Source organism: Cervus elaphus, chromosome 15, assembly GCF_910594005.1.
Source record: "Cervus elaphus chromosome 15, mCerEla1.1, whole genome shotgun sequence".
Lineage (NCBI taxonomy): Eukaryota > Metazoa > Chordata > Mammalia > Artiodactyla > Cervidae > Cervus > Cervus elaphus.
Window position 1 is genome coordinate 5,601,075 of NC_057829.1, and position 25,658 is coordinate 5,626,732.

The 25,658-nt window shown below is 47.7% G+C and overlaps 1 protein-coding gene across 1 annotated transcript in view; it reads right to left on the minus strand.

Annotated features, from left to right (window-relative positions):
- GPR137B (G protein-coupled receptor 137B) overlaps positions 1 to 25,658 on the minus strand; it is a 55,648-nt gene that overhangs the window by 18,934 nt on the left and 11,056 nt on the right. The window contains 3 exon segments of the mRNA XM_043925886.1: positions 2,706 to 2,855; positions 6,072 to 6,294; positions 11,292 to 11,341. Of these exon segments, the coding sequence (XP_043781821.1) occupies positions 2,706 to 2,855; positions 6,072 to 6,294; positions 11,292 to 11,341 (423 nt within the window).

The window sequence follows — 25,658 nt, forward strand, 5'->3', positions numbered from 1 at the left end:
TGCATTAGAAACATGGAATTCTAACTACTAGACCACCAAGGAAGTCCCTCTCCCAATTCTTTTATTAATATTTATTTATTTATTTGGCTGCACCAGGTCTTAGGTGCAGCATGTGAGATCTATCTAGTTCCCTCACCAGGGATCGAACCCAGGCACCCTGCATTGGGAATGCAGTTTTAGCCACTGGACCATGAGGGAAGTCCCCCACCTCCCAGTTCTCAAGAGCAGCATATCACAATAATAAGCCTTAGTCTCATCTTTGGAATAAACGTGTCAGTTTTTAAATTTCTCTTCACATTAACCACATACTATTATTTACATTTTAAAGCCTCCAGCAGGTTAGACTGCCTAGAAAAGCCTCCCAGTCCAGGATGCTGGCCTCCTGGACCAGTGAGACAGTTGAGCAGATGGGGTGTAGCAGTGCTCTTCCCTCTGAAGGGCAGAGGGATGGTGTGTGAGGCTACTTCTGGGCAAGTCTATCAGAAAGGCCGGCATTTCAAAGGAAGACAGAAACGTCATCAAACCATAAAGGGGCAATCCCCTAAACGGAATCCTCTTACCTTCTCTACCATATTATGTTTAAAGTATATGCATACACGCTAAGTCGCTTCAGTCTTGTCTGACTCTTTGTGGCCTCATGAACTTGTACCCTGCCAGGCTCCTCTGTCCATGGGATTCTCCAGGCAAGAATATTGGAGTGGGTTTGCCATGCCCTTCTCCAGGGGATCTTCCTGACCCAGAGATGGAACCCAGGTCTCCTGCATTGGCAGGCAGGTTCTTTACCACTAGCACTGCCTGGGAAGCCTTCAAGTACAGTACCCAAAACCAACCTCATTCCTCTTCAGAAAGATGACTCAAACTCTGCCCTGAAACTCCACCCACATGTCTCAAAAGTGTGTTGTGTGTGCTTCTACCATTCTACACAAATAACCTGCAACTTGGGGCCATCTGCTTGCTCCTAGATTATTCTGGCTGCAACACATAGATCTAGATATCTATAAACAAACAGCCACCCAAAACAACAGAATTGTGTTGTTTGTGATAAAAATTTGTGATATTTTAAATTCACTGTAATTATAAGCTCTTACTTGAAAGAAGCATTGAAATAAGTATCTTGTTAAAACCAAATCCTTGTCGTTTAACGGGGAGAGAGTCTCAGATTGGGAAGATGAGGATGTTCTGGAGATGGATGGTGGTGATGGTTGCATGACACAGTGAATGTACTTTAATGCCACTGGACTGTGCACTTAGAAATGATTAAAGTAGTCAATTGTACCTACATGTTACCACGATCAAAATCCTCTGTGTATCATGAATAAGTCTCTAATTTATCACTGCTGAACGTTTAGATTTTTATGTATTTATTTCACACAACAGGGCACAGCTCCACCAGTGCCCTGCCCACCTTCCTGCCATCCTACATTTGTGCTGTTGGTTTGATTGGTGGTGATTATTATTGTTGTGGTTTGAATCCAGTCTAATGCTTTCTACGAGCCTCTTACAGATTTCATCTTGCCCTCAGCTGCTGTTGTTTTTTGGTAGAATATGTCTGTCTGTCTATTTAAGCTGCACCGTGTGGGATTTTAGTTCCCTGATCAGGGATGGAACCCGAGTCCCCTGCACTGGGAGGGTGAAGGCTTAACCACTGAACCAACAGGGAAGTCCCTGCCATCAGTTTTAACTTATCACAGTCATTTTCTTCTTTCCTCCAGAGTGTTAATTCAAGGTTTGACCACTGTTGGGATTTTAGAGGTGGATTTGTCTATCGTTGGATATTCAGTGTTTACCCAGGAAAATCTCAGGAGCATTTGCAATTCAACCCAGTAAACTCCTACTACAGAAGCTTCTATTTCTTTGCCATAATGGCTTCCCTGTGCGGCTCTTTTCTTCAGTGGACATAAACTCCTACATGGAAGGATGGGTCTGTTCATTTTTGTGTCTCTGGCACGTTGTCCAGGGCTGAAGACAAAGAAATGATACTTTTCAAACTAGAGAACACTGATTAATTCTCATTCTTTTTTTTCCTTCTCTTTCTGTTTGGCCGTACCATGCAGCATGTGGAATCTTAATTCCCCAAGCAGGGACTGAACCCATGACCCCTGCAGTGGAAGCACCGAGTCTTAACCACTGAACAGCCTGGGAATTCCCCTCTCAGTCGTTTACATTTTGAGCTTTTGCGAACATGGATGCCATACTATATTTCATTACCTTTGTTCATTTGTTTATGAATTTCTAGAATACATTATAAAAAAAGTAAGAGTTTCATACTGAGATGTAAAATGGGCTCTTTCTAACCCCTTAATATCCTTGGTCACTTTTGTCTACATTTCTTTCGCTTACTGCTCCATTAAAAAAAAAAAAATTCATTGTTTTATGTGTTTTCTAACCTGAATACAATTCATTTTTATCTTTGCAAATTTCACCCTTTAATTACATTTATATAAAAACACTTAAAAATTTTAAGTACTGCTTGACAAAATCCCCAGAATGTAGCAAGGAGAAGTGTGTCTGTTTTCTAATTTTCTCAGAAGATGTGTGAGCTGGAATAAGGCAGGTACTATGATCCCGTTTGACAGGTGAGGATGTAGACACCACCCAGTTAAGTGACTCCCAAGGTCACCCAGCTCTTTAGCAGCAGGAGCAAGGCGCTGACACCTCTCTGCCACAAGGCATGCTGCCAAGGCAAGGATCCAGTGCCCACTGACCTGGTCTGACACATTGTACCAGTCGTAATCAAAGGAATGGACATTCTTGCTCTGAGAGAACGACAGGATGAACAGGTTGTAGCAGGCCCGAGAGGTGTAGAGCAGGATGACAGTCACGCCGATGGCGGTCACCTGGCACACGGAGGAGCCCTGGAAAAGCCGGAACCGTGAACGGGGTCCCCAATCCGGGCCCAAGACCACAGCCCCCTCCCAAGCATGGCCTGTGTTCAGAATGGCTAAACCCTCCCAGCTTCTCTTCCACTCCCAGACTTTCAACCCAACTGCAAGCCTCCCCTCACTACACACCCACCCTAAAACTTCCAATTCTCTTCAGAGAGATGCTTCAAAACCTGAAAACATGAACTATTTGCCTAAGACCTAGGCTTGGAAGAGCAAGACAGTCAGATGACCTATTTGGTTAAATCTCTAAGTGCCGCTGCTCAGCTCCAAGGATGCTCTGAGCTTATGAGCTCAGGGCCTGCCCCCTGGCTTGGAGACAACAAAACCACCTCAGAGGGACGGCAGTCTGGGGACAGTGGAGCTGTGGACAGTGGCTCTGGGTGAGGAGCATGTCTTCAAGACCCAACTATCCTAGGCTGGGAAGGCTGGAGTCCCAGTGTGATTCAGAGCTTGGGAGTGCGTGAAAATTGGTCATCTGTGCCCCCACTAATGAAGCTATCAGTGTCCAAAGTTAGCTAAATGAGCTCTAACTAGAAACAGTTGTTGTCATTTAGTCACTAAGTCATGTCCCGCTCTTCTGCAGCCCCGTGGACTGTAGTCCACCAGGCTCCTCTGTGCTTGGGATTTCTCAGGCACGAATACTGGAGTGGGTTGCTGTTTCCTTCTTCAGAGGATCGTCCTGACCCTGGGATCAAACCTGTGTCTCCCACACTGGCATGTGGATTCTTTACCACTGAGCCACCAGGGAAGCCCTGGTGCTCAAAACAGTTAACCAAAAAACTAAAATTCATTTTTGAGTTTTGCACTTGGAAGTCACTAACTAAATCTAAGCTATTATTTTATTTTGCCAGTGGTAGTCTATCAGATTGTCTGCACAGAGGTGATCTAAATCTGACAATCTAAAATGTGACCTCTCCTATTAAAACCACAGTTCTGTTTTGTTTTGGCCGCACTACAAGGCATGCAGCATCTTAACTCCCTGACCAGGAATCGAACGTGAGCCCTCTGCACTGGAAGCATGGAGTCTTAACCACTGGATCACCAGGGAAGTCCCCATAATTCTGTTTTCAAAAAGCCTTGAATAGACCTTATACAGGAGACAGTGTAAATAATAAAGTTAAGGCAAAGTCAAGTATAAAATTTGTCAACATTTATCAATGAAAAAAGGACCCTGCCACACTAACTTTTCAGATTTTGCAAAAGCTCAGGCAAATCACAGGCTACCTTGATGAAGAAGGCTTTGTAATTCTGAAGTTAGAGGCACAGATTTTAACCTCCTGATGGCTGCTGAAGACCAAGTATCCTAAGACGCAGAGCTGCTCAGGTCTTCAGACCAGCAACATTACAACCACATGGGTTCCCTGGCAAGGGTTAGGGTACCACAGAATTTCAGAAGCAGAGGAGCTATGAAATCACTCAACCACCTTACATGTGAGAAAACCAAGGCTCAGTGGGCAACGTGCTGGTGGGGCCAGGGGCCCATGGCCAAGTGAGAGCCCAGAGCATGCGCTCTCAACTCTACACATCACCAGGCTCCTAATGAGGGGGAACTGGGGACCAGGCTGGTGAGGGGCACTTCAGAACCACCGCACCAGGCAGCACATCTGCCCCTGTCTGTAACTCTGGGGGAAGAAAGGAGAAAACAGGGACTCCAGGGCTGGGGGCACAGCAGTGAAACCAGAGAATGTGAGGGACTGCCCTCTCAGGGTGCGGTCAGGCCACTCAAGGGGACTGTTCTACTGGTCTCTGCACATGCCCTGCCCGACCAGCGCCTGCTTCTCCTACACCCATTCACACGACTGACCTTCCTATGGACTTGTCCCCAGGCCCAGCTGGTGACTGTTCTTATCAAAGTGGTGGCGAGTGTCATGCCCCTCTGCTGTTTTCCCTGGTAACTGACAAGCCCATGCGTGCTCAGTCGCTTCAGTCATGTCTGACTCTTCGTGACCCCATGGACTGCAGCCTGCCAGGCTCCTCTGTCCATAGGATACTCCAGACAAGAATACTGGAGTGGGTTGCCATGCCCTCCTCCAGGGCATCTTCCCAATCCAGGGATCAAACCAGTGTCCCAAGCATCTCCTGCATTGCAGACATATTCTTTACCATTGAGCCACGGATCACACCTGACATCAATTCCCTCTGCAACTGCTCATCCTCCTTCCCCACCCCCGACATTGGCGCAAAGCCCGCCAGCACATCCTGCTGCCGTCCACTGCACATGTGGAATGTTGCTCCATGACACTGCTTCAGACGTGTAAGATCCCCGATCCATTAAGCCATGGCTGACTCCAGGCTCTTTCCTCAGTACTGAAACTGGGCATGACCTGGCCTTGCAGGCCTATGGGGTGCGGCCCAACACACGGTCTGTCCAACTCCATCTCTGAACCGTCACCATGAGAGGCCTGCTGTCCTGAACCCCAGGAGCAGCTCCCCCTGTTAAGGGGGACCCTCTCAGGGGCACAGTCAAGGCAGGGGTGCTCCTGGATCTGAGTGTCTGCACGACGACCTGGTGGTAAAGAGGACAGACCCCAGAGCCTAGAGCCAGGCTGCTGCAGCCACACCATGGCTCTGAATCTCCTGGCTTGTGTAACCGAGGCCGAGCCTCTGACATCCCGTGCCTTCGTTTCCCTAGGTAGGTGGCACCTATTCCCCCTGAATTTTGAAGGTTACAGTCCTAGCTACATGCAGAGTGCTTATAAAAGGGCTAGGAACAAAGGGAATACAAGCTGTGTGTTTCTAACAATATTAGTGGCATAGTCAATGCCAGGGGTCCTCTAAACTCTCATCTAAGCCTCTGTATCCAGAAACCAGAGATTTACCTCTCTGCCTGGAACTCCGCACACTCCAGTAAACCTCGAGCCACCACGAGTCAATTCTTCTCACAGAGTTCAATGAACTACACGGCTCTGTGTCTTGGCAACCACACCACAGCTAATCATTTGCAAGAGGTCAGGTGGGAGAGGCATTGGTTGATTTCTGTTTTCTCTTGCAAACCAGGGAACTTCTTTTGGTGGAGGTGAGCCTCACTGCACAGTATGTGGGATCTTAGTTCCCCAACAATGGATAGAACCTGTGCCCCCTGCATTAGGAGTGCCAAATCATAACCAATGGACTACCAGGGAAATCCCAGAAAACTCTTTTGAGAATAAGTCTAATGGTCGGATCTCAACCACGTGTCCGCCTTACCTTAGACTCCAAGTAAATGTTGGCCAAGGACATCTTGGAGATTTTGTAGAGGCAGATGGACAGGGAGACGGCACACAGCACAAAGAGCGTGTCGTTGATGGCCACGCGCACGGACACGATCACCTTCCTCTCCCAGGTGCCCGTCTTCACCAGCACCGCACAGGTTAAATTCACCAACAGGAAAACAAGGCTGATGAAGAGCGAGGCCAGGTAGAGGGGTAACCTGGGAAGGAAGAGAGAGAGGCTGAAGGCAGCCTTCCCAACAAGCTTCCTGTACATTCTAAATCAATCCCCAAGGAAACTGTGGATTTTTGAGGTTTTTTTGTTTGTTCGGTTTTTGGTTAAATGCTAGAAGCAGAACATGCCAAAGTTAACACTTAAGAGCTCGGAGTTTGGGGTTGGATAGATGCAAACTATTCCATTTAGAATGGATAAACAACAAGGTCCTACTGCATAGCACAGGGAACTCTACCGAAAATCATGTGATAAATCTTAATGGAAAAGAACGTATATATGTGTATAACTGAGCCACTCGGCTGTACACTAGAGACTGGCACAACACTGTAAATCAACATTTATGCTGCAATGAAAAAAAGGGTTCGGACTTTGGAGGGTCCCCAGATTTAAACGACAAATCAACTACAAGCAGTGCCCTCGCGGAGGTCCTCTACCTGGGCCCCGCTTCCCCACTCCCCGGAGGCTGTGAGGGTCGGAGGGGCTGTGTGGACGTGGGCTGATGCATGCGCCACTCACAAGGATGGCAGAGCAGGGCCGGGCTCCGAGGCAGGGATGGGATTCGGGGGGAGCACCAGCCATTCTGCATACCGAGAGCCTGGGCAAGGTGGCCCTGGGTGAGCCCTGGTGTCACCATCAGAAAACAGCCCAAATGACGCCGACCTTGCCGGCAGCTTCTGAGGATTAGGTGAGATAATGTTTTAAAAGGGTTTTAGCCCCCAAAATCATCACTTCTGGGCAGCATCCCCTCTGCATGGGAACACTCACTAGTACTAAAACTATCCCCAAGCTTTTGGGCACCAGGGACCAATTTTGTGGAAGACAATTTTTCCATGGACCAGGGTGCGGGATGGTTTCGGGATGATTCAAGCACATTTTATTTATTGTGCACTTTATTTCTTATTATTACATCAGTTCCACCTCAGATCATCAGGCATTATTAGATCCTGGAGGCTGGGACCCCTGCACTAGCCTCGGGGCAATGGTGGTGGCCATTTTTAACTTGCAGTTTCTCAGAGCTGCATGCTGCCTACGTGACCTGTGCAAGGTCTAGGGAGACACTTCTCACATTTACCAACATGGAAATCAGTTCAAGTTTCTCTCTAGGAATGTCCACATTGTGTTTACTTCAGGTAGGTATCACTCAAGCAGCAAATATTGGTTTGGTTCAAGAACAGACCACTTAGGTACTGATGAACCTATTTGCAGGGCAGGAATAGAGACCAGACTTGTGGACACAGCAGGGGATGGGAGAGGGTGGGAGGAACTGAGAAAATAGCATTAAATGTATATATTAACATATGTCAAACAGATAGCCAGTGGGAAGTTGCTACATAGTACAGGGAGCTCACCCAGTGCTCTGTGATAACCGAGAGGTGTGGGATGGGATGGGGAGATGGAGGGAGGTCAAGAGGGAAGGGACGTATGTATACTTATGACTGATTCACATGTTGTATGGCAGAAACCAACACAACATTGTAAAGCAATCATCATTTAAAAATAAAAATTTTTTTTTTTAAAAAGTCATATTCTACACTATTTTTTTAAACTTAACAAAACAGACCATTTAAGTTGAATATGTCTGCATCTGCCCAAAGGGTTGCTGAGGCAAGGGGAGAGAATGGACATCGGGCATTAGCACAGCATGTAGCTCATGGTAAATTAGCCACAAAACCTTAAATTATGAAGGTTTTCATTAGCTCTCTACACATTCCCATAGTGATGGAGGGAATCAGGGATGTAGAGAGAGACAGAGGCAGGACCAACTGGGAGTCACCAAAAATCTGCAATCTGCTTCCTCAAAACCCCTATTTCTTATTGTTCTATTATTGTCTGCTGTGCTGTGAAGAATACAATTTGGAAACATCTAGAACCTCTGGAATCAGCCCTCTGTTCTTGACCCCTTGCTGGTGTGGATGCACACGTTCTATCCATGTGACGGCAATGAACCTCCAGAAAGAAGCATAATATGGACATTCAGCTTTTCCAAAGGACTCCTCCTGGGCGTTGTTTTAAATGCTATGCTAAGTCCTGTCCAACCCTTTGTGACCCCGTGGACTGTAGCGTGCCAGGCTCCTCTGACCATGGGATTCGCAGAATACTGGAGTGGGTTGCCATGCCCTCCTGCAGGGTAGCTTCTGGACCCAGGAATTGAACCTGTGTCTCTTACAAGACATCTCCTGCACTGGCAGGTGGGTTCTTTACCACTAGCGCCACCTGGGAAGCCCAAAAGTCTTTATTGAATTTGTTACAATATTGCTTCTGCATTATGTTTGGTTTTTTCAAAACAAGGCTTGTGGGATCTCAGCTCCCTGACCAGGGATTGAACCCGCACCGCCTGAATAGGAAGGTAAAGTCTTAACCACTACGGTGAGTATACATTCCTACTCCTCTTTCTTCACTGTGAAAACTCTATGGGACAGTACTGGGAACAGAGAAAGCAAAAGACAACCAGACCCCGCTTACCACCCACACTGCTGCAGTGTGGCCCCCGGCCACCCACTGAGCTTCTGTGCCCCCTCCTCACCTCAACTGCTCTGCTTGCGTCTGCTGGGTGTGACCCTGAGAGCAAGGGCCACAGATGCGACCCCAGGCAAGTCCTCGGCCACTCAGGCCTGCTGTGCCCTCACATCTGTAACACAGAGCTGACCCCTCCTCTCCTGCCTCCAAGAACTGCCATGAGAACTCAAGAGACCCTGTGCTTCTCCTCCGATGTCACCCAGGGAGGAGTGAGGAGTCATCCTCACCCTCAAGAGCAACTTCTAGAAAAAGGTGTCACCTCCTGCCTCATTACCTCCTCTGCAGGTACCCCCTGCTGGCCCCGCCTCCTCCCACCATCTTCTCCCTGACCTCAAAAGTGTGACCCCCGCTCCATCCTTCCCCAATCTGAGCCTGTCTCTGGAGGCCCCTGGTCCCTCTTCCTCCTCTTCGTCCCCCAGAGTGACAGTGTCCGTGTCTCTCTGCCCTGCATCCTCTTCCTCGGGAAATACATTCCCTCCTCCAGCCTCTGTTACAGCTCTTGTTCAACTAAGTTCCAAAGCTCTTGTCTTGAACCACTGCCTCTGCCCAAATCAACTCACATTCCAAACAGCTTCCTTTGAAGCCCACATCCAAGCTCAATTCTTAATGTTCCCCCTCCTACCTCTCCCCAAGTTTTCCTATCATAGCAATCATAACTCGGTATCTGCAAGGGACACCTTTCAGGCCCCCATAGCCAACACTGAAACCCAAAGATACTCAACTCCCTTACAGAGAATGCTGCAGTTCATGTCATATAAGGCATATCGGGCCCTCCCACCCTCTGTATCCACAGGTGTGGAATCCTCGGATACAGAATCCTTTACAGGACTGACTGTAAAGTGTTGTTACTTTAAACTGACCTTCTTAGAATCAACAGTCTGGCAGAAACATGAACTGAACTTCTCAAAACGCAGTGAAGGGACAAAGAGGACAGACTGTGGTTGTAAGAGGAAGGGAAGGATTGGGAGTCTGGGATTAGCAGACCCAGCCTAGCATATACAGGAAGGATAAACACCAAGGTCCTACTATAGAGCACAGGGAATTATATTCAATATCTTGTGATAAAGCATAGAAAAGGACATGCAAAAGAAGTCATTCTGCCGTATGGCAGAAATTAACACAACGTTATAAATCAGCTATACTTCGCTCATTTTTTTTAAACAGTGAAGGGAGACAGCAAGATCAGATGAAAAACAAAAACACAGCAGACAAGTCTCATCACTTGTGTCTTGGCCTGAGAACACTGTCACCTACCTTCCTGAACTTCAGCTTCCTCGGATACAAGAGGGGGATCAGAATACACACTTTGAGAACTTTAAATAAACAGTCTTTGTGAATTTAAGATGATACCTGTTTAAATGGTGGCTCAGGCAGTAAAGAATCTGCCTGTAATGCAGGAGACTGGGTTCGATCCCTGAGTTGGGAAGATCCCCTGGAGAAGGAAATGGCTACCCACTCCAGTATTCTACCCACTCCAGTATTCTTGCCTAGAGAAGCCCATGGACAGAGGAGCCTGGCAGGCTACAGTCTACGGGGTTGCAAAGAGTCAGACATGACTGAGTGACTAACCCTTTCCCTTTCAACGTGTTTAAATAAAATATAATAGGAATATAGTTTTACATATTTGTAAAGTAATAAAATAATTAAAATTTCACTTTGACTCAAGAAGGTAAGAGGCCAAAGTCTGCTTCCCAGAAGTGTGCCTGGACAGTCGAGCTCTCCTGGGCAGAGACCTGAGACACCCTGACTAACGTGGCGACTGTCTCATGCCTTCTTGACACCTTGTCTCCCTTCCCCTTCTGGCCGAGGCTGGCCATTCAAGCCACGGGGAAGTCAACAGGTCTCTTTGAAAACCGGGGGCAAGTAACAGATGCTGCCCACAGGAAAATATGCAAGTCCACCTCGTGCAATAAATTCAGCCTATGATTTCAGGCCTCCTCTGGTCCAAATTATGAGCCTCTCTTACTCAGCCCTGCCCAGATCTCAGCGCATCTGCAGCCAGAGGGTGGGGAGGGGGTCGCCTGGCTACACAGACATCTTCAGGGAGCCCCTCTTCCTTCTGCTGAGGCCCGTTCCATCCCAAGTGCCTCCAAAAGGTTTAAACACCATGTGCACGGCTTACTTCCCTTTCTGCTCCCTGGTAGGAAGGAAACCAGACTCTCATTTCTTTTTTTACTTTTGGCAGTTCCACGTGGCATGTTGGATCTTAGTCCCCCAACAGGGATTCAACCCGAGTCTTCCATTGGAAGCGCCAAACCTTAATCACCGGACCACCAGGAAGTCCCTTCTAGACTTTTGTTTCTAATCAAGGCCAATATGCTGCAAGGCCTGTTAAGTGGTGGCTCAGTGACAAGTGAACTTGACCCCTGGCAAGCAGGCATGTCACAGAGGAGTGATGTGTAAAAATCCTGGCTGGAAATACAGTTATCTGCAGCCACAAAGAGAATTGCCTCAGGGGGTACTTACCGGTATTTGAGTAATTCTGGAGAATATTTTGACTTGGCTTTAAAAATCACCTGAAATGACAAAAAGAAAAAAACAAACAATATACTTGTACTGACAAACTAACATCATTGCTTGGAACTTCTCTCTCCCTTCATGCCCAGGTGCCGGGTCACTGTCTCTAAAACGGAAATGTCTATTTTGTAATAAAGTTCGTGAAGCTAAACATTTTCTAGGTTGTGCCTAATTTTTTTAAAAAATTGTAATTAATTTACTTTTATTGAAGGATAATTGCTCTACAATACAGAGTTGGTCTCTGCCAAACATCAACATGAATCGCCTGTAGGTGTACTTATGTCCCCCACTTGCACCTCCCTCCCCCTGCCCTCCCCTTCCCACCCCTCTAGGTTGTTACAGAGCCCAGGGTTGAGTCTCCTGAGCCATACAGCATTTTGTCGCTCACACTGTGATGCACTTGGGATCCTAGTTCCCCTACCAGGGGAATCTGTACCCTCTGCAGTGGAAGCATGGAGTCTTAACCACTGAACCACCAGAGAAGTCCTCAGTCAGTCAGTTCAGTTCAGTCCCTCAGTCGTGTCTGACTCTCTGCAACCCCATGGACTGCAGCACACCAGGCTTCCCTGTCCATCACCAACTCCTGGAGCTTGCTCAAACTCATGTCCATCGAGTTGGTGATGTCACCCAACCATCTCATCCTCTGTCGTCCCCTTCTCCTCCTGCCTTCAGTCTTTCCCAGTAACAGGGTCTTTTCCAATGAGTCAGTTCTTCGCATCAGTGGTCCAAGTATTGGAGTTTCAGCTTCAGCATCAGTCCCTCCAATGAATATTCTGGACTGATCTCCTTTAGGACAGACTGGTTTGATCTCCTTGCTGTCCAAGGGACTCTCAAGAGTCTTCTCCAACACCACAGTTCAAAGGCATCAGTTCTTTGGTGCTCAGCTTTCTTTATAGTCCAACTCTCACATCCATACATGACTACTGGAAAAAACACAGCTTTGACTAGACAGACCTTTGTCGGCAAAGTAATGTCTCTACTTTTTAGCATGCTGTTTAGGTTGGTCATAGCTTTTCTTTCAAGGAGCAAGCACCTTTTAATTTCATGGCTGCCATCACCATCTACAGTGATTTTGGAGCCCAAGAAAATAAAGTCTGTCACTGTTTCCATTGTTTCCCCATCTATTTGCCATGAAGTGATGGGACTGGATGCCATGATCTTAGTTTTTTTAATCTTGCACTGTTAAGAAAGTTCTAGGACTCACAACAGATTTCCCAACCTGGGGATCTGGCAAAGTGACTAGGATCCCCCAGGGAAGTCCTCAAGCTTTGCCTAAATTTTAATTTAAATTAAATTTTAAAAGGAAAAGTATTAAAAAATGGTTAAATTTTTTTTTTTAAAGTATTACTGGTCTACCACTGCCTAGTACCAGCTCTTATTTTAAGATTTGCATTTGAGCCCATACTTCCCCCAGAGACAAACAACGCACTCTCACACTTTATTAGGATTTTCATTGGTACCAAAAGAATGTGGTTTCAATGTATGTGTCCATCGACTCAGGCCTTAAAATTGGCAGCCCACTGGACTATAGGAGTGTCAAACTCAATTGTTATCTATGGATGAAACATTGCTTGTGGGAATTTCTCCAGATTTTCAGAGCCTACACAATTGTTAATGTGCTCCACCCAGGGGGCAGAGGCTGGCCTGGCAGAGCCTGTGGCGCGCGAGAAAGTGAAGGGGAGACAGAATGCAGGTGTCAGCCCAGGCCCCAGCCCCACCAGACACGTGGCTCTGCCCGTGGTGTGCGCGAGGGAGCCTGAGGCGGTCACCGGTCGGGGTCCGGCTGCGGGTGAGGAGGGGCAGCAGGACACCTGCTCACACATTTGCTCTCCTGACCCCTGGTGTTTGGGGGGCGGGGTGGGAGCAGGACAAGAAGAAGGAAAGGAAGGGCATGGGAAAGTGAGGGTATTCGTTCAGAGATGCTCGTGCTGCGGACGGAGGGGACCAGATGGCCTGCCTCCAGGCACCCCCTCTCCACGGAGCTCCTAACACAGGCCCTGGTCCCCACCTTGCCTCGTGCTGGCCCTGAGGGCTGCCGTGACCCTCTGGGAACCCACTGTCCCCCGTTGGGCCCGCCTTCCTGGCCCCACCCCTCCTCACTAATCTGCTGCCACCACATGCAGTCCGGATCCTCAGTCCGCAGGGCCCCTGGTACTTCCCTAGAGATCTGCTCAGTGCCTCCACTTCCAAGCACCTGTATAAGGGGGAGAAATCATACCTGATGGTGAGGAGCAAAGGACAAGAGGAAAACAGGATGGGGAGTGAGGGCATGGTCCTGGCAACAGGGGAGGAGGGGACAGGCAGCTCTAGGATGCAGTGGGGGGTGGGCGGTGGTCACAGGGGTCTGATGCTGTCATCCTTCTGTCTGAGGAGCAAGCAGTGAGAATCAGCTTGCTAGAGGGGTATGTGAACGTAATCTAGGGGAAGACTTCACTGGATCCAAATGCCTGGTGGTGTGTCTGGGGGTGCAGCCAGATGTCACAAGGGGCAGCAAGCCTCCAGGTGACTCTAAGGGCCAATTCCCACAACCCATGTGCAATAGAAGTAGCCAATCCCCTTGGAATCTTTTTAGAGACACTCTTCTGAGGACCGTCAGTAGTAATTCTCCAACTTACATGCATATAGGAACTGCCCAGAAAACTTGCTAAAGATGCACATCCCAGGGCCCCACTTTCAGAGATGCCAAGCCAGTGGGCCTGCACTGGGGCCCAGGAATCTGCATTTTAATACAGTGTCCACCTCGAGTAATTCAGATTTGCCTAGCCCAAGGACTGCGTGTGTGCGTTCATTCGCTCAGTCATGTCCTACTCTTTGCGACCCCATGGACTATAGGTTACCAGGGTCCTCTGACCATGGAATTTTCCAGGTAAGAATACTGGAGTGGGTTGCCATTTCCTTCTCCAGGGGATCTTCCCAACCCAGGGATGGAAACTGAGTCTCTTGCCTGCACTGGCAGGTAGATTCTTTACCACAGTGCCACCTGGAAAGCCCAGCCCAAGGACTACCTCTTAGGAAATATTAAAGAGATTAAATTGCCTGACCTAATATCCTTTTCTTACTTTTAAAGATAGCCAAATATCAAATAGGTTTTTTGTGTGTGTTTTTTTAAACCACCTACGGTTTATTGCTTAGAATGCCCTCTCCCCATCTGGCCAGCAGAAATCCTATGCATCTTTGTTTTTTTTGCTGCATGACATGTGGGATCTTAGTTTCCTGACCAGAGATCGAACCTGAGCCCCCTGCAGCGGAAGCACAGAGTCTTAACCACTGGCCCACCAGGGAAATCCTTGACCCAATATTCTTAAACAGCTTTGTGATCATTCATTTCAAACACACTGAAATAGGTGATCACAGTAATCAGGTGACACCAAGAGTCCAGGTAGGAATGCCAAGCACGGAGATCAGGAGAAGCTCCGAGTCCATGGGCAGGACCCCCTCCCCAAGCCTCAAACTTACCCTAACGTGCCACCAGTCATGGGCAGGACCCCCTCCCCAAGCCTCAAACTTACCCTAAAGTGCCACCAATCATGGGTGGGACCCTCTCCCCAAGCCTCAAACTTACCCTAAAGTGCCACCAATCATGGGTGGGACCCTCTCCCCAAGCCTCAAACTTACCCTAAAGTGCCACCAATCATGGGTGGGACCCCCTCCCCAAGCCTCAAACTTACACTAATGTGCCACCAATCAAGAACTCTAATCTGCAGAATCCACATCTGGGGGAGAAGGGACTGCAGATATTCCTATAGACTCTCCAATAAGCAAATCCACACCTCACTTTTTAAAACACATTTCAGATTGTCACAGGGGAGCATTCCAGACTTACAGAAGAATCATTTTGTTTCTGACATGAGTTTTATCTCTGTCCTAAATCCTTTTTGGAAGGAGGTAGGAAGTAGCAGTTCACATCGTAAATAAAGTGCCCAGTGATAACACAAAGAGATGACGTGAGTACACCGCCCTTACGTCAAACAGGCCCCTAGCTCAGCTTTCTCTGACAAGCTCCCATGGGATTTTAGGCAAGTCACATCACCTCTGGTATTTCTCTTCAGTCCATAAAGAGAAATGTTATAAAAACAACCTCTCTTAGGAAAAAGGCATAGATTAGTAAGTGACTCCAAAGTTCTGTTACAAAATAAAATCCTGACCCATGCAACATATAACAATGTTCTCAGAAAAACGCTATTAGCACTTTTACATAGTACATAGTACTTGAGGATCTTGCTTTTAAATAATCAAGAGAATTCTTCACAGATATCAGGGTGAGGAGATGAAACTACAGCATTTTAAAACCACTTTTAAAAATTGAAGTATATCTAATTTACAAATTTCCTGTTAGTTTCAGGTGTACAACAAAGTGATTCAGTTATTCACACACATACGTCACTGTCTAGGTTTGTCATAACTTTTCTTCCAAGGAGCAGGCATGTTTTAATTTCATGGCTGCAGTCACCATCCACACACACACACACACATATATATATATTCTTTTTCAGATTCTTTTCCATTACAGGTATCACAAGATTGTGAACACAGTTCCCTGTGCTATACAGTAGGTCCTTATTGTTTACCTATTTTATACATAGTAGTTGTATCTGTTAATCCCTGCTAATGCCTAATTTATCCCCATCTCTTCAGTAACCATAAATTTGCTTTCTACGCCTGTGAGTCTATTCTGTTTTGAAAATAAGTGAAATTGTGTCTTTTTTTTTTTTAGATTACATATAAGTGATGTCATATGATATTGAAACTACAGTATCTTTTTAAAGTGTCTGAACTTACCAAGGAAATACACAAATAATGTTTTAATACACTTTGGGGGTGCTTACTCAGTGGCAGGTAACTCAGCTGACTCATACCAGGGCCACTGCCGGGCTCCTGAGAACCACCCACAGGTGGTTCTATGCTATGGACTCAGCTCTGTGCAAAGTGCTGTCGGGGATGAAAGAAAAATTTGACCCATTCTGCCTTCAACAGGCTTATGGTCCTCCTGGCGAGGCAAGACCTGGACAGGGCAAAGGACAAGAGGAGATGTAACCCAGGAAGGCTGTGGACTCAGGTGGTCGGCGCACAGGAGGCTGATCTGCAGGTCAGAGGCTCAGCCTTGTGGTGGGCACAGTGGCTCATTCTGCTCATCTCACAGAGACGGCTCCTGGTCCCACCAGGATGGCACAAGGGCACGTGTGGATCAGAGTCAAGTCACGGCCCAGCGGTTGCCCAGCTCCCTGCCACCACTTGCCCAGTACTGGGTCTTGGGGGCAAAACCAGCTGAGTCCTCCCAACCGAAAGCATAGCCCACCTGCACACCATCCTCCTCTATAAACAGAACAAAAGCCATTTGTTTACTTCCCACAGCTGGATGGGGCATGACCTGAAAGACAGTCAGGCATGGGAGGACAGCCTGGACCCCAGAGGCTCCTTCCTGGAACACGGCAAAGGGTTCCCAGCCATGACCATCAGATATCTGGGCCGGGGCTCAAACTTTATAAACCATCACATGCTTTGCCCCCACAATTCTCCTTTCAAGAAATGACTCTGAGGTTGGGCTTCTCAAGGTGCACCTACAGAACTGGGAAATCACAAGGGTGACTAGAAAAACAGGTCATATTAGGAAACAAATTTAGACCCTGCTAGGCTACCCAGCTTTTCACTGCAGGAATTCCCAGAGCCTTTAAAAGGCTTTGCTCTACATTGTAAACCTTCAAGGGAAATGCACAGTATGCAGCAGTTTTCCGAAGATACCTGGCCACTGAAGATGTGCCTAGAGAGTGTTCCAGGAAACAGAGTTTGGGAAACACTGCCTTTAAGGCACTAAACCTGGGTAGAATGTTCACTGCAGCCTTAATAATTGCAATCATCATCACCACTATCGCCACAACAGACAGGAAACAATGATAACTTTAAACCACACTCAGCCTTCAACCCCATGAACACAGGCACCAACCAACCAAGGCAGTGGGCACGAGGGGCCCCCAGGTCAAGCGTTCTTCTGCAAAAGGGACCCAGCGCCCCACCTTGTAAAAAGATGGGGGAACCCCACAACTCATACCCTCTTAAAATCCACACCCCTGCCTGAAGGAGAAACGTCATTACCGGGTAAGGGCACCATCTGATACACAGTATTAATAAACTGTTTGACCCTCTTGAAGCTAAAAGCAAAGGTGACAGATAATGACCTCAAAATAAAAGCCTCTGCCGTGATTTGTAAAAGCTCTGTCCACTCTTTGTAGTTTGTGACAATTACTGGTGACCCCTGAACAACAAAGGAATTAGGAGCACCCACCGTCCACCCAGGTGAAAATCTGAGTAGAATTCATCATGGGCCCTCAGTGTAAAGACAGCTTCTATGTATCTATGGATTCAATCAACAGGAGATGGTGTAGGTCTGTAGTATCTACTGCAGAAAAAAATCCACATCAAAGCGGACCCGTGCTGTTCAAGAAGCAAATGTTTATGTCTTGGGACTTGCCTGGTAGTCCTGTGATTAAAACCGTGCACTTCCATTGCAGGAGGCACGGGTTTGATCCCTGCTCAGGGAACTAAGATCTCACATGCTGTGCAGCACAGCTAAAAAATTAATTATTAAAAACTTTAATTAAAAAATGTTTATGTCTTGAATTCAACTGGGCCTTTCCAAGCTGTACTTAAAAAATTAAAAACTCTGCCCTGTCCTTCAAGTTAACCCTTAAACCTAAGTTCCTTAAAGCTGTATTTAAATTCCTGGCATTTGAAACTCACATAGTATATATTTAACTTTTGCCCTCATTAAATAAAGTACATAAATGTCTGGACAAAGTTTTTAAAAAAGAAAATCCAAACTCTCCTACTCATCCCTCCCCTCTTCCTGTCTATGCTCCAGGGAATTTCATTAAAGACTGATTAGTGCTCAGAAGTAGAGCTAACCCTCCTGGGCTGACTCCAGCTCTCTTATCGGGCTGCCCATCTCCTAGAGTCTGCGCTGGCTCCTGCTGACCTCCGCAGGAACTGGCTAGGAAGGGGACAGGGTTCCTGAGGGAGGGGGCAGATAAGGATGAACTATTCCTCCATATTTTACAGCTACTGCTACTGACAATGTGAGCTCAGGCTGCTCCCTGTAAAACCAGACCCACATAATGGGAGGGTAGGATGACAGGGACCATCAGAAGGGCTGGGGAACAAGTGAGACCAGATAAAAACTCCAATTCTCCCCACACTCAGATTGGTGGTATTTGTGGTAGATCAACTGACACTGAGCACCAAATCTGAGATTAACAATTAAGAAAAGACAGAAAGGCTGGTCCCTGACCTCGACAAACTCACAACCAGAGACAGACATGGTGTGAGGAGGTATAAGGAGACGTAAGAAGATATGAGGAAGTGTGAGGTGATGTGAGGAAACCTGAGGAAATGTGAGGAGGTGAGAGGAGACATGAGAAGTTGTAAGGAGATTTGAGGAGGTGAGAGGAGACATGAAGAGGTGTAAGGAGACCTGAAGAGGTATAAGGAGGCGTGAAGACTTGGGAAGAGGTAGGAGATGTGTGGAGGTGAAAGGTGTGAGGCGATTCGAGGTGGTGTGAGGAGACATGAGGAGGTGTGAGGAGGTATGAAGAGATGTGTGGAGGTGTGGGGTGTGAGATGATGTGAGGAGACATGAAGAGGTGTGAGGAGATGTGTGGAGGTGTGGGGTGTGAGGTGGTGTGAGGAGACATGAGGAAGTGTGAGGAGACGTGAAGAGGTGTGAGGAGACATGAAGAGGTATATGGAGATGTGTGGAGGCACGGGGTGTGAGATGATGTGAGGTGGTTCGAGGAGACATGAAGAGGTGTGAGGAGACATGAGGAGGTGTGAGGAGACATGAGGAGGTGTGAGGAGATGTGTGGAAGTGTGGGATGTCAGATGATGTGAGGAGGTGTGAGGAGACATGAGGAGGTGTGAGGAGATGTGTGGAAGTGTGGGATGTCAGATGATGTGAGGAGGTGTGAGGAGACATGAGGAGGTATGAGGAGATGTGTGGAAGTGTGGGGTGTCAGATGATGTGGGGTAGTGTGGGGAGACATGAAGAGGTATGAGGAGACGTGAGAAAGTATGAGGAGATGTGTGGAGGTGTGAGGTGATGTGAGGAGGTATGAAGAGACATGAGGAGGTACGAGGTGATGTGAGGAGGTGTGAAGTATGAGAAAGTGAGATTATGGGGAGATGAGGCTGTCTGAGGGGAACCTGGACTCCCTGGGATGGGTCAGAGGGGCAGCAGGCTAGGCTGGGATGCGAGTCCAGGTGAGGAAGAGGAAGGAGGCAGCAGCCTGAAGTCAGTTAAGACAGGTGCATGCCCCTGGTAAGAGATCACAGAAGGTTTTCAGTAGAATCGACACAATCACAAATCAGAGCTGTGCTTCAAGGTCGGGGGTGGGGGTGGAAGGGGACCAGAGTCAAAGGACCAGACTAGCGGTTCAGAGAGAAGTTTGTGAAAACAGAGGTGGGTGTTTATATGGAAATCGAAGACGGAATGTAGTCGAGGGGATGCCTGGGTCTGGGGGCTTGGGGAGAAATGGGGTGACTGCCAAGGGTTCCAGGATTTCTTCTGAGGGTGACAAAAAGTGTTATGAACTTTTATGAAACAAAACAGACTCAAAGACATAGAGAACAGACTTGGGGTTGCCAAGGGGGATGGGGTGGAAGGGATGGATTGGGAGTTTGGGGTTAGCAGGTACAAACTATTACATTTAGAATGGATAAACAAGATTCTGCTGTATAGACAGGGAACTACATTCAACATCCTGGAATAAACCATAATGGAAATGAATACAAAAGAGTGTATGTATGTGTGTGTGTGTGTATATATATATATGTACATGAGTGTGTGTGTGCATAACTGAGTCACTTTGCTGTACAGCAGAAATCAACACAACTTTGTAAATCAACAATACTTCAACTTTTTTTAACTGTTCTGAAACCAATGGTGGTGATGGCTGTTCAAGTCTGTGAACATTCAACTTTAAATGGGGAACTGTATAGAGTGTGAATTTGTCTCAATCAACATAAAGTAGCAGAAAGGCAAGAAAGAGGCAGGCAGCAGAGGGGTGGGGGAGCAGCACATGGGTGGGTAAATGGGGAGAAGGAAACCCGGGTGCAGGACCATCAGGGTGTTGGATGCAGCCCACAAGAGGGACAGGATAACTGCAGAGAGCTGGGCCTGGCTCTGGCAGATGGGAACACGCCTGCAGGAGGAAGTGGGGAATGCTGGATGGAAGGAGGCAGGAGGAAGTGGGAGTGGGGAGTCTATTCTAGAGCGTCAGCTACTCTTTAAAAATGTCTTTGTGAAATGAAAGAGAGATTATTCAAGGGCACTAGGACCAGGTTTAAGATCAGCAGTACAGCCCCGGGATTACAGAGCAGAGGGAGGGAGAGGCGGGAGGCTGGGATGCAGAGGACAGAGAGGAGCTGAGGAGCAGTTTCCATGGAAACGCCCATCCTGTGGTGGGAATAATGCATCTTCCTCTCACGGATGCCTGTTGGTCTCAGCATCATTTCCACAGCCTTTAAAAGTCCTACTTATAACAGATGTCCATGACAGGAAAGTCAAGTGACATTCTGAAGATTTAATTCAGGTTTGGGGAAGCAGAAAGATCACCCCCAAGTTGGCCTGAAGGAGGCTAGGGTGGGTGGGGGACAGCACACCTCTGTTCCCAGCCACCCCCCACTCTCCTTTCTCCCCCACCAGCCCCTCAACCAGATGCAGGCTCTGTGCCCTCTTGGCAACCTCAGGCCCTTCCCATCACCTCTCAGATGACGCAGGAGGGCCCAGAGAGCCACAGCCTATGACGTACTCTCTTGACAGAAGCACAAAGGTTCCAGAAGCAGCCGCTGCCCTGGGCCTCCCTCCCCTCATAAATTACAGCCCCTGTCCGCCTCACTGATTCTATTCCCAGCCTTTGAAGTCCTGCCTGCCTGCCTTTTCCTCCTACCAACCCCAGCTGGCCTTTGCTGCTTCACAGTAATTTCTCCTCAGGTCATACTGGCTGTTTTCTGGCAGGAAGGTCTGAGGCTCTTTCCTGTGGGGATGACAAGGTCCCTTGTGCATTAAGCGAAACTAAACAAAAGTAACCTCTTCTGTCCCCAGAGGCAGAGGCTGTGATGGCTCAATGAAGCACTATACCTCCAGACCTGTACGTGATTCACAATTTCTCTAGGTAGCCACTTTGCTTTACAAAGTCCAGCCCCCGCCCCCCTCCCCAAGGCACGGCCCATGTCAACAGAGTTTCCATTTCGGTGCCACCACCTCCTGAAGGGCTGTCCCCTTAGAAGCAAACAGGCAGGTGAGCACTTTGCAACCTTCCCACCCTGAACAGGCTTCAGACCCCAGGCCCAGGCTGGACTCTTGGTCCTACATCTGTGATCCTACCAGGGGGCTAAGGCCCCTGGAGACTCTCAGAGCAACTGAGAGGGTCTGCAATCCTATGTGCACCAAACACAGACCCGTGTCTAAACCAATCTCTGCCACCCCCATACTGCTGTTAACTGTATGTATGCAAATTCGTTTGAAAATGTTACACATTTATGGTAGGTTTAAACTTTACTATAAACCATGTCACCTACACAAAGAAATAACCTAACCAAAACTCTTGAACCAACCATGAAGTTCAGTTCCTTTGACACTGTTCTGCTTGCTCCAGGGCATTTTCTTTTATTTACTTTTTAAAAGATTTTATTTTGATGTAGACCATTTTTTAAATCTTTATTGAATTTGTTACAATACTGCATCTGTTTTATGTTTTTGGTGTTTTTTGGCCATGAGGCATGTGGGATCTTGGCTCCCCAACCAGGGATTGAACCCACACTCCCTACATTGGAAGGTGAAGTCTTAACCTGGAAACTGGGTTTCCAGAGAAGTCCTGAATTTTATTTCTAATCAAAAAAGAAAACACACCATTGAAGCCCCCAGCATCTCTCTCCTTGGCTCTGATCCCACAGAACAGAGAGAATGTCCACCTGACTCGGGTGTTCTGAGGGCCAGCAGGCTCCTACTTTTAAGAGGATAAATAATACATAGTCCGGTCTTGCATGGTGTCTCACTTAGAATCAATGCTTTCCATCCCCTTCTGCAACTTGTCTGTTCACCTGTCATGAGGAGTTTGCAATGTATCAATGCCGAAACACGTGGTTCTCCTTCACGTGTTCTCACTAAGGGCGGTATCCCACTGTCTGTAGGTCACAGATGTGTGTCCATTTCAGCAGAGAGACATCTAAGGATTGTTAAGAGTGTGGGACTTCCCTGGTAACTCCAGCGGTTAGGACTCAGCTCACAGACAGAGCCCAGGTTTGATCCCTGGTCAGGGAACTAAGATCCTGCAATCCATGCAGGATATATTTAGATATACATAAAACTTAAAAGGGGCTTCCCTGGTGGCTCAGATGGTAAAGAATCCACCTTCAACGTGGGAGACCCAGGTTTGACCCCGGGGTCAGGTAGCTACCCTGGAGAAGGAAATGGCGGCCCACTCCAGTATCCTTGCCTGGAAAATTCCATGGACAGAGGAGCCTGACAGACCATAGTCGACGGGGTCACCATGACAAAGAGTCAGATATGACTGAGTGACTAAGCAAACACACACACCAAAAAAAAAAAAAAAATGTTAAAAAAGTGTGGACTCTGGACCTGGTTTCCCTGGGCTTGAATCCTGGCTCTACCAGGGATCAGCTGTGTGACTTTAGAAAAGTTACCTAACCTCTCTGTGCTTCAAGAGCCTCATCTGTAAAATGAAACAAATAACACTGCCCATCTCATAGGTTTCTCTGAGGGTGAGGAGAACTCACACAGAGCACTCACCTCTCAGATACCTTCTCAGTGTTTACGTGCGTGGCCTCTGCTGTTCTGATTATTATTAGTTCCGGCTTTTGCTCTCAAACCACGAGTCTAAGCGCACAACTACCAAACTGTGATCATAAATGCTCTCTTGACCATAAAAGGCATTTTCATACTCAAAGAGGCTGGGAACCACTGACACATTCACCATGTGTGCGCGTGATCCCTCTGCGCTGCCCACTTCCTGATATATTGGGGAAATTATGCAAAGCCTGAGGCCCCGGGCTCCCTGGCTGACAGTCATTAGTCTGTGTTTCCACATGCTGAGCATCCTCCTTCACCACAGCAGGGTGGCTCAACCTGCATTTTGTTCATTTCTGGAACCTGCTGAATCCAAATGTAGTTGTCTCCCTTTCTGTAGCAATCCCTGAAGAGCAAGACGGGTCCAGCATTTCAGGTCTCTTCTCTGAGACCACAAGGGCCGGGGTGACGTCTCTACGTCTGCGGACACTGGCCATGTGTTTAAAGCCATAAGATATATGAAATAGACAACCACCAGAGACCTATGACATAGCAGAGGGAACTCTACTCAGTATTCTGTAATAGCCTAAATGGGAAAAGAATTTGAAAAAGAGTAGATATATGTAAAATGGAATCAGTTTGCTGTAAACCTGAAACACATTTTTTTAATTAATTCATTTTAATTGGAGAATAATTACTTCATAATATTGTGATGGTTTTTGCCATACATCAACATGAACCAGCCACCGGTATACATATGCCCTCCCCCTATTTCTGAACCCCCCTCCCATCTCCCTCCCCACCCTATCCCTCTGGGTTTTTCCAGAGCACCGGTTTTGAGTGCTTCATGCATCGAACTTGCACTGGTCATCTATTTTACATATAGTAATGTACACGTTTCAATGCTATTCTCTCAAATCATCCCACCCGTGCCTTCTCCCACTGAGTCCAAAAGTCTGCTCTTTACGTCTGTGTCTCCTTTGCTACCCTTCATGTAGGATCGTCGGTACTGTCTTTCTAAATTCTATATATATGTGTTAATATACAGTATTTTTCTTTCTCTTTCTGACTTACTTCACTCTGTATAATGGCATCAGGTTCATCCACCTCATTAGAACTGACTCAAATGCATTCCTTTTTATAGCCAAGTAATATTCCATTGTATATATGTACCACAACTTCCTTATCCATTCATCTGCCAATGGACATCTAGGTTGCTTCCATGTCTTAGCTATTGTAAATAGTGTTACGATGAACACTGGGGTACATGTGTCTCTTTCAATTCTAATTTTCTTGGGGTGTATGCCCAGCGTTGGGATTGCTGGGTCACATGGCAGTTCTAGTCCCAGTTTTTTACGGACTCTCCACACTGTTCTTCATAGTGGCTGTACCAGTTTGCATTCCTACCAACAACTAAAACAAAACTGTAAATCAATAAAATTAAAAAAAAAAATTTTAAGCCATGGAACCCCATGATAGAAAAAGGTGTATGCTGTCCACATCATGACATTCTGGGTGCAGCAGCCAGGAGCCAAGGCATGGTCTGTGTCCCCACCTGGCTGGGTGTGACAGCCCCCAGGGAGCCGACTAGCTCCCAAGGGCAGGTCTTCACCCTGTCACCTCCTGCCTTTGAACTTGGCAAGTGCAGGGCTCAAGGAGCGAGTCCTGCTCACTGCCCAGTCTCAGACTGACCACTGGGACACAGAGCCCCCTTAGGCGAACTGCTTTCACATGCGAGGGGCTTCTCAGGGGGCTCAGTGGTAAAGACCTCACGTGCCAATGCAGGAGACAGGGGTTTGATCTCTGGGTTGGGAAGATGCCCTGGAGAAGGAAATGGCAACCCACTCCAGTATTCTTCCTGAAGAATCCTGTGGACAGAGGAGCCTGGAGGGCTACAGTCCATGGGGTCACAGACAGTCAGCCACGACTGAGAATGCATGTTTCACATGTGATCTTGGGATCAACAATGACGCTGCCTCTTCTCTGAACCTCAGTAAAGCCCAGAACTCCCTGGGAACATCCTCAGCCTTCATCCGCCCTCCTGAGAGCTTTCCCGCCCAGTCCTGTCCTGTCCAGCTGAGCCAGCACCCGATAGCCCTCCTTAGGTTCATGCACATTTGCACCCTACCCCCAAAGTCAGCCTGGGAGCCCCAAGCAGGCAGGAACTCAGCCTCATACCTAGCCCCCACTTCTCTGAGGGCCCTGTCATAAATGATGAAGGGACGAGGTCTCAGTGGAGAAGGGCATCTCCACCTGACCCCTCCCTTCCTGAAAGCGCCTCTCCTCTAGTTCCCAGTGGTTCAGCCAAGCTCCTCTCTCCTCCAGCCCTGCCCCAGCAGCTCACCAGAGCCTCCCTGTCCCCATCAACTGAACCGTGGCTCCATCTACCTGCGCAACACCCTCCAGGCAGCCCTGCAAGTTCATGGCTCCACAGTGGCCAAGTCAGGCCCGCAGGCACCACCCATGAGGGCTGGTGACCATCTCAAGGCCTTGAAGGGTACGCTTGTCCAAACAGCCTC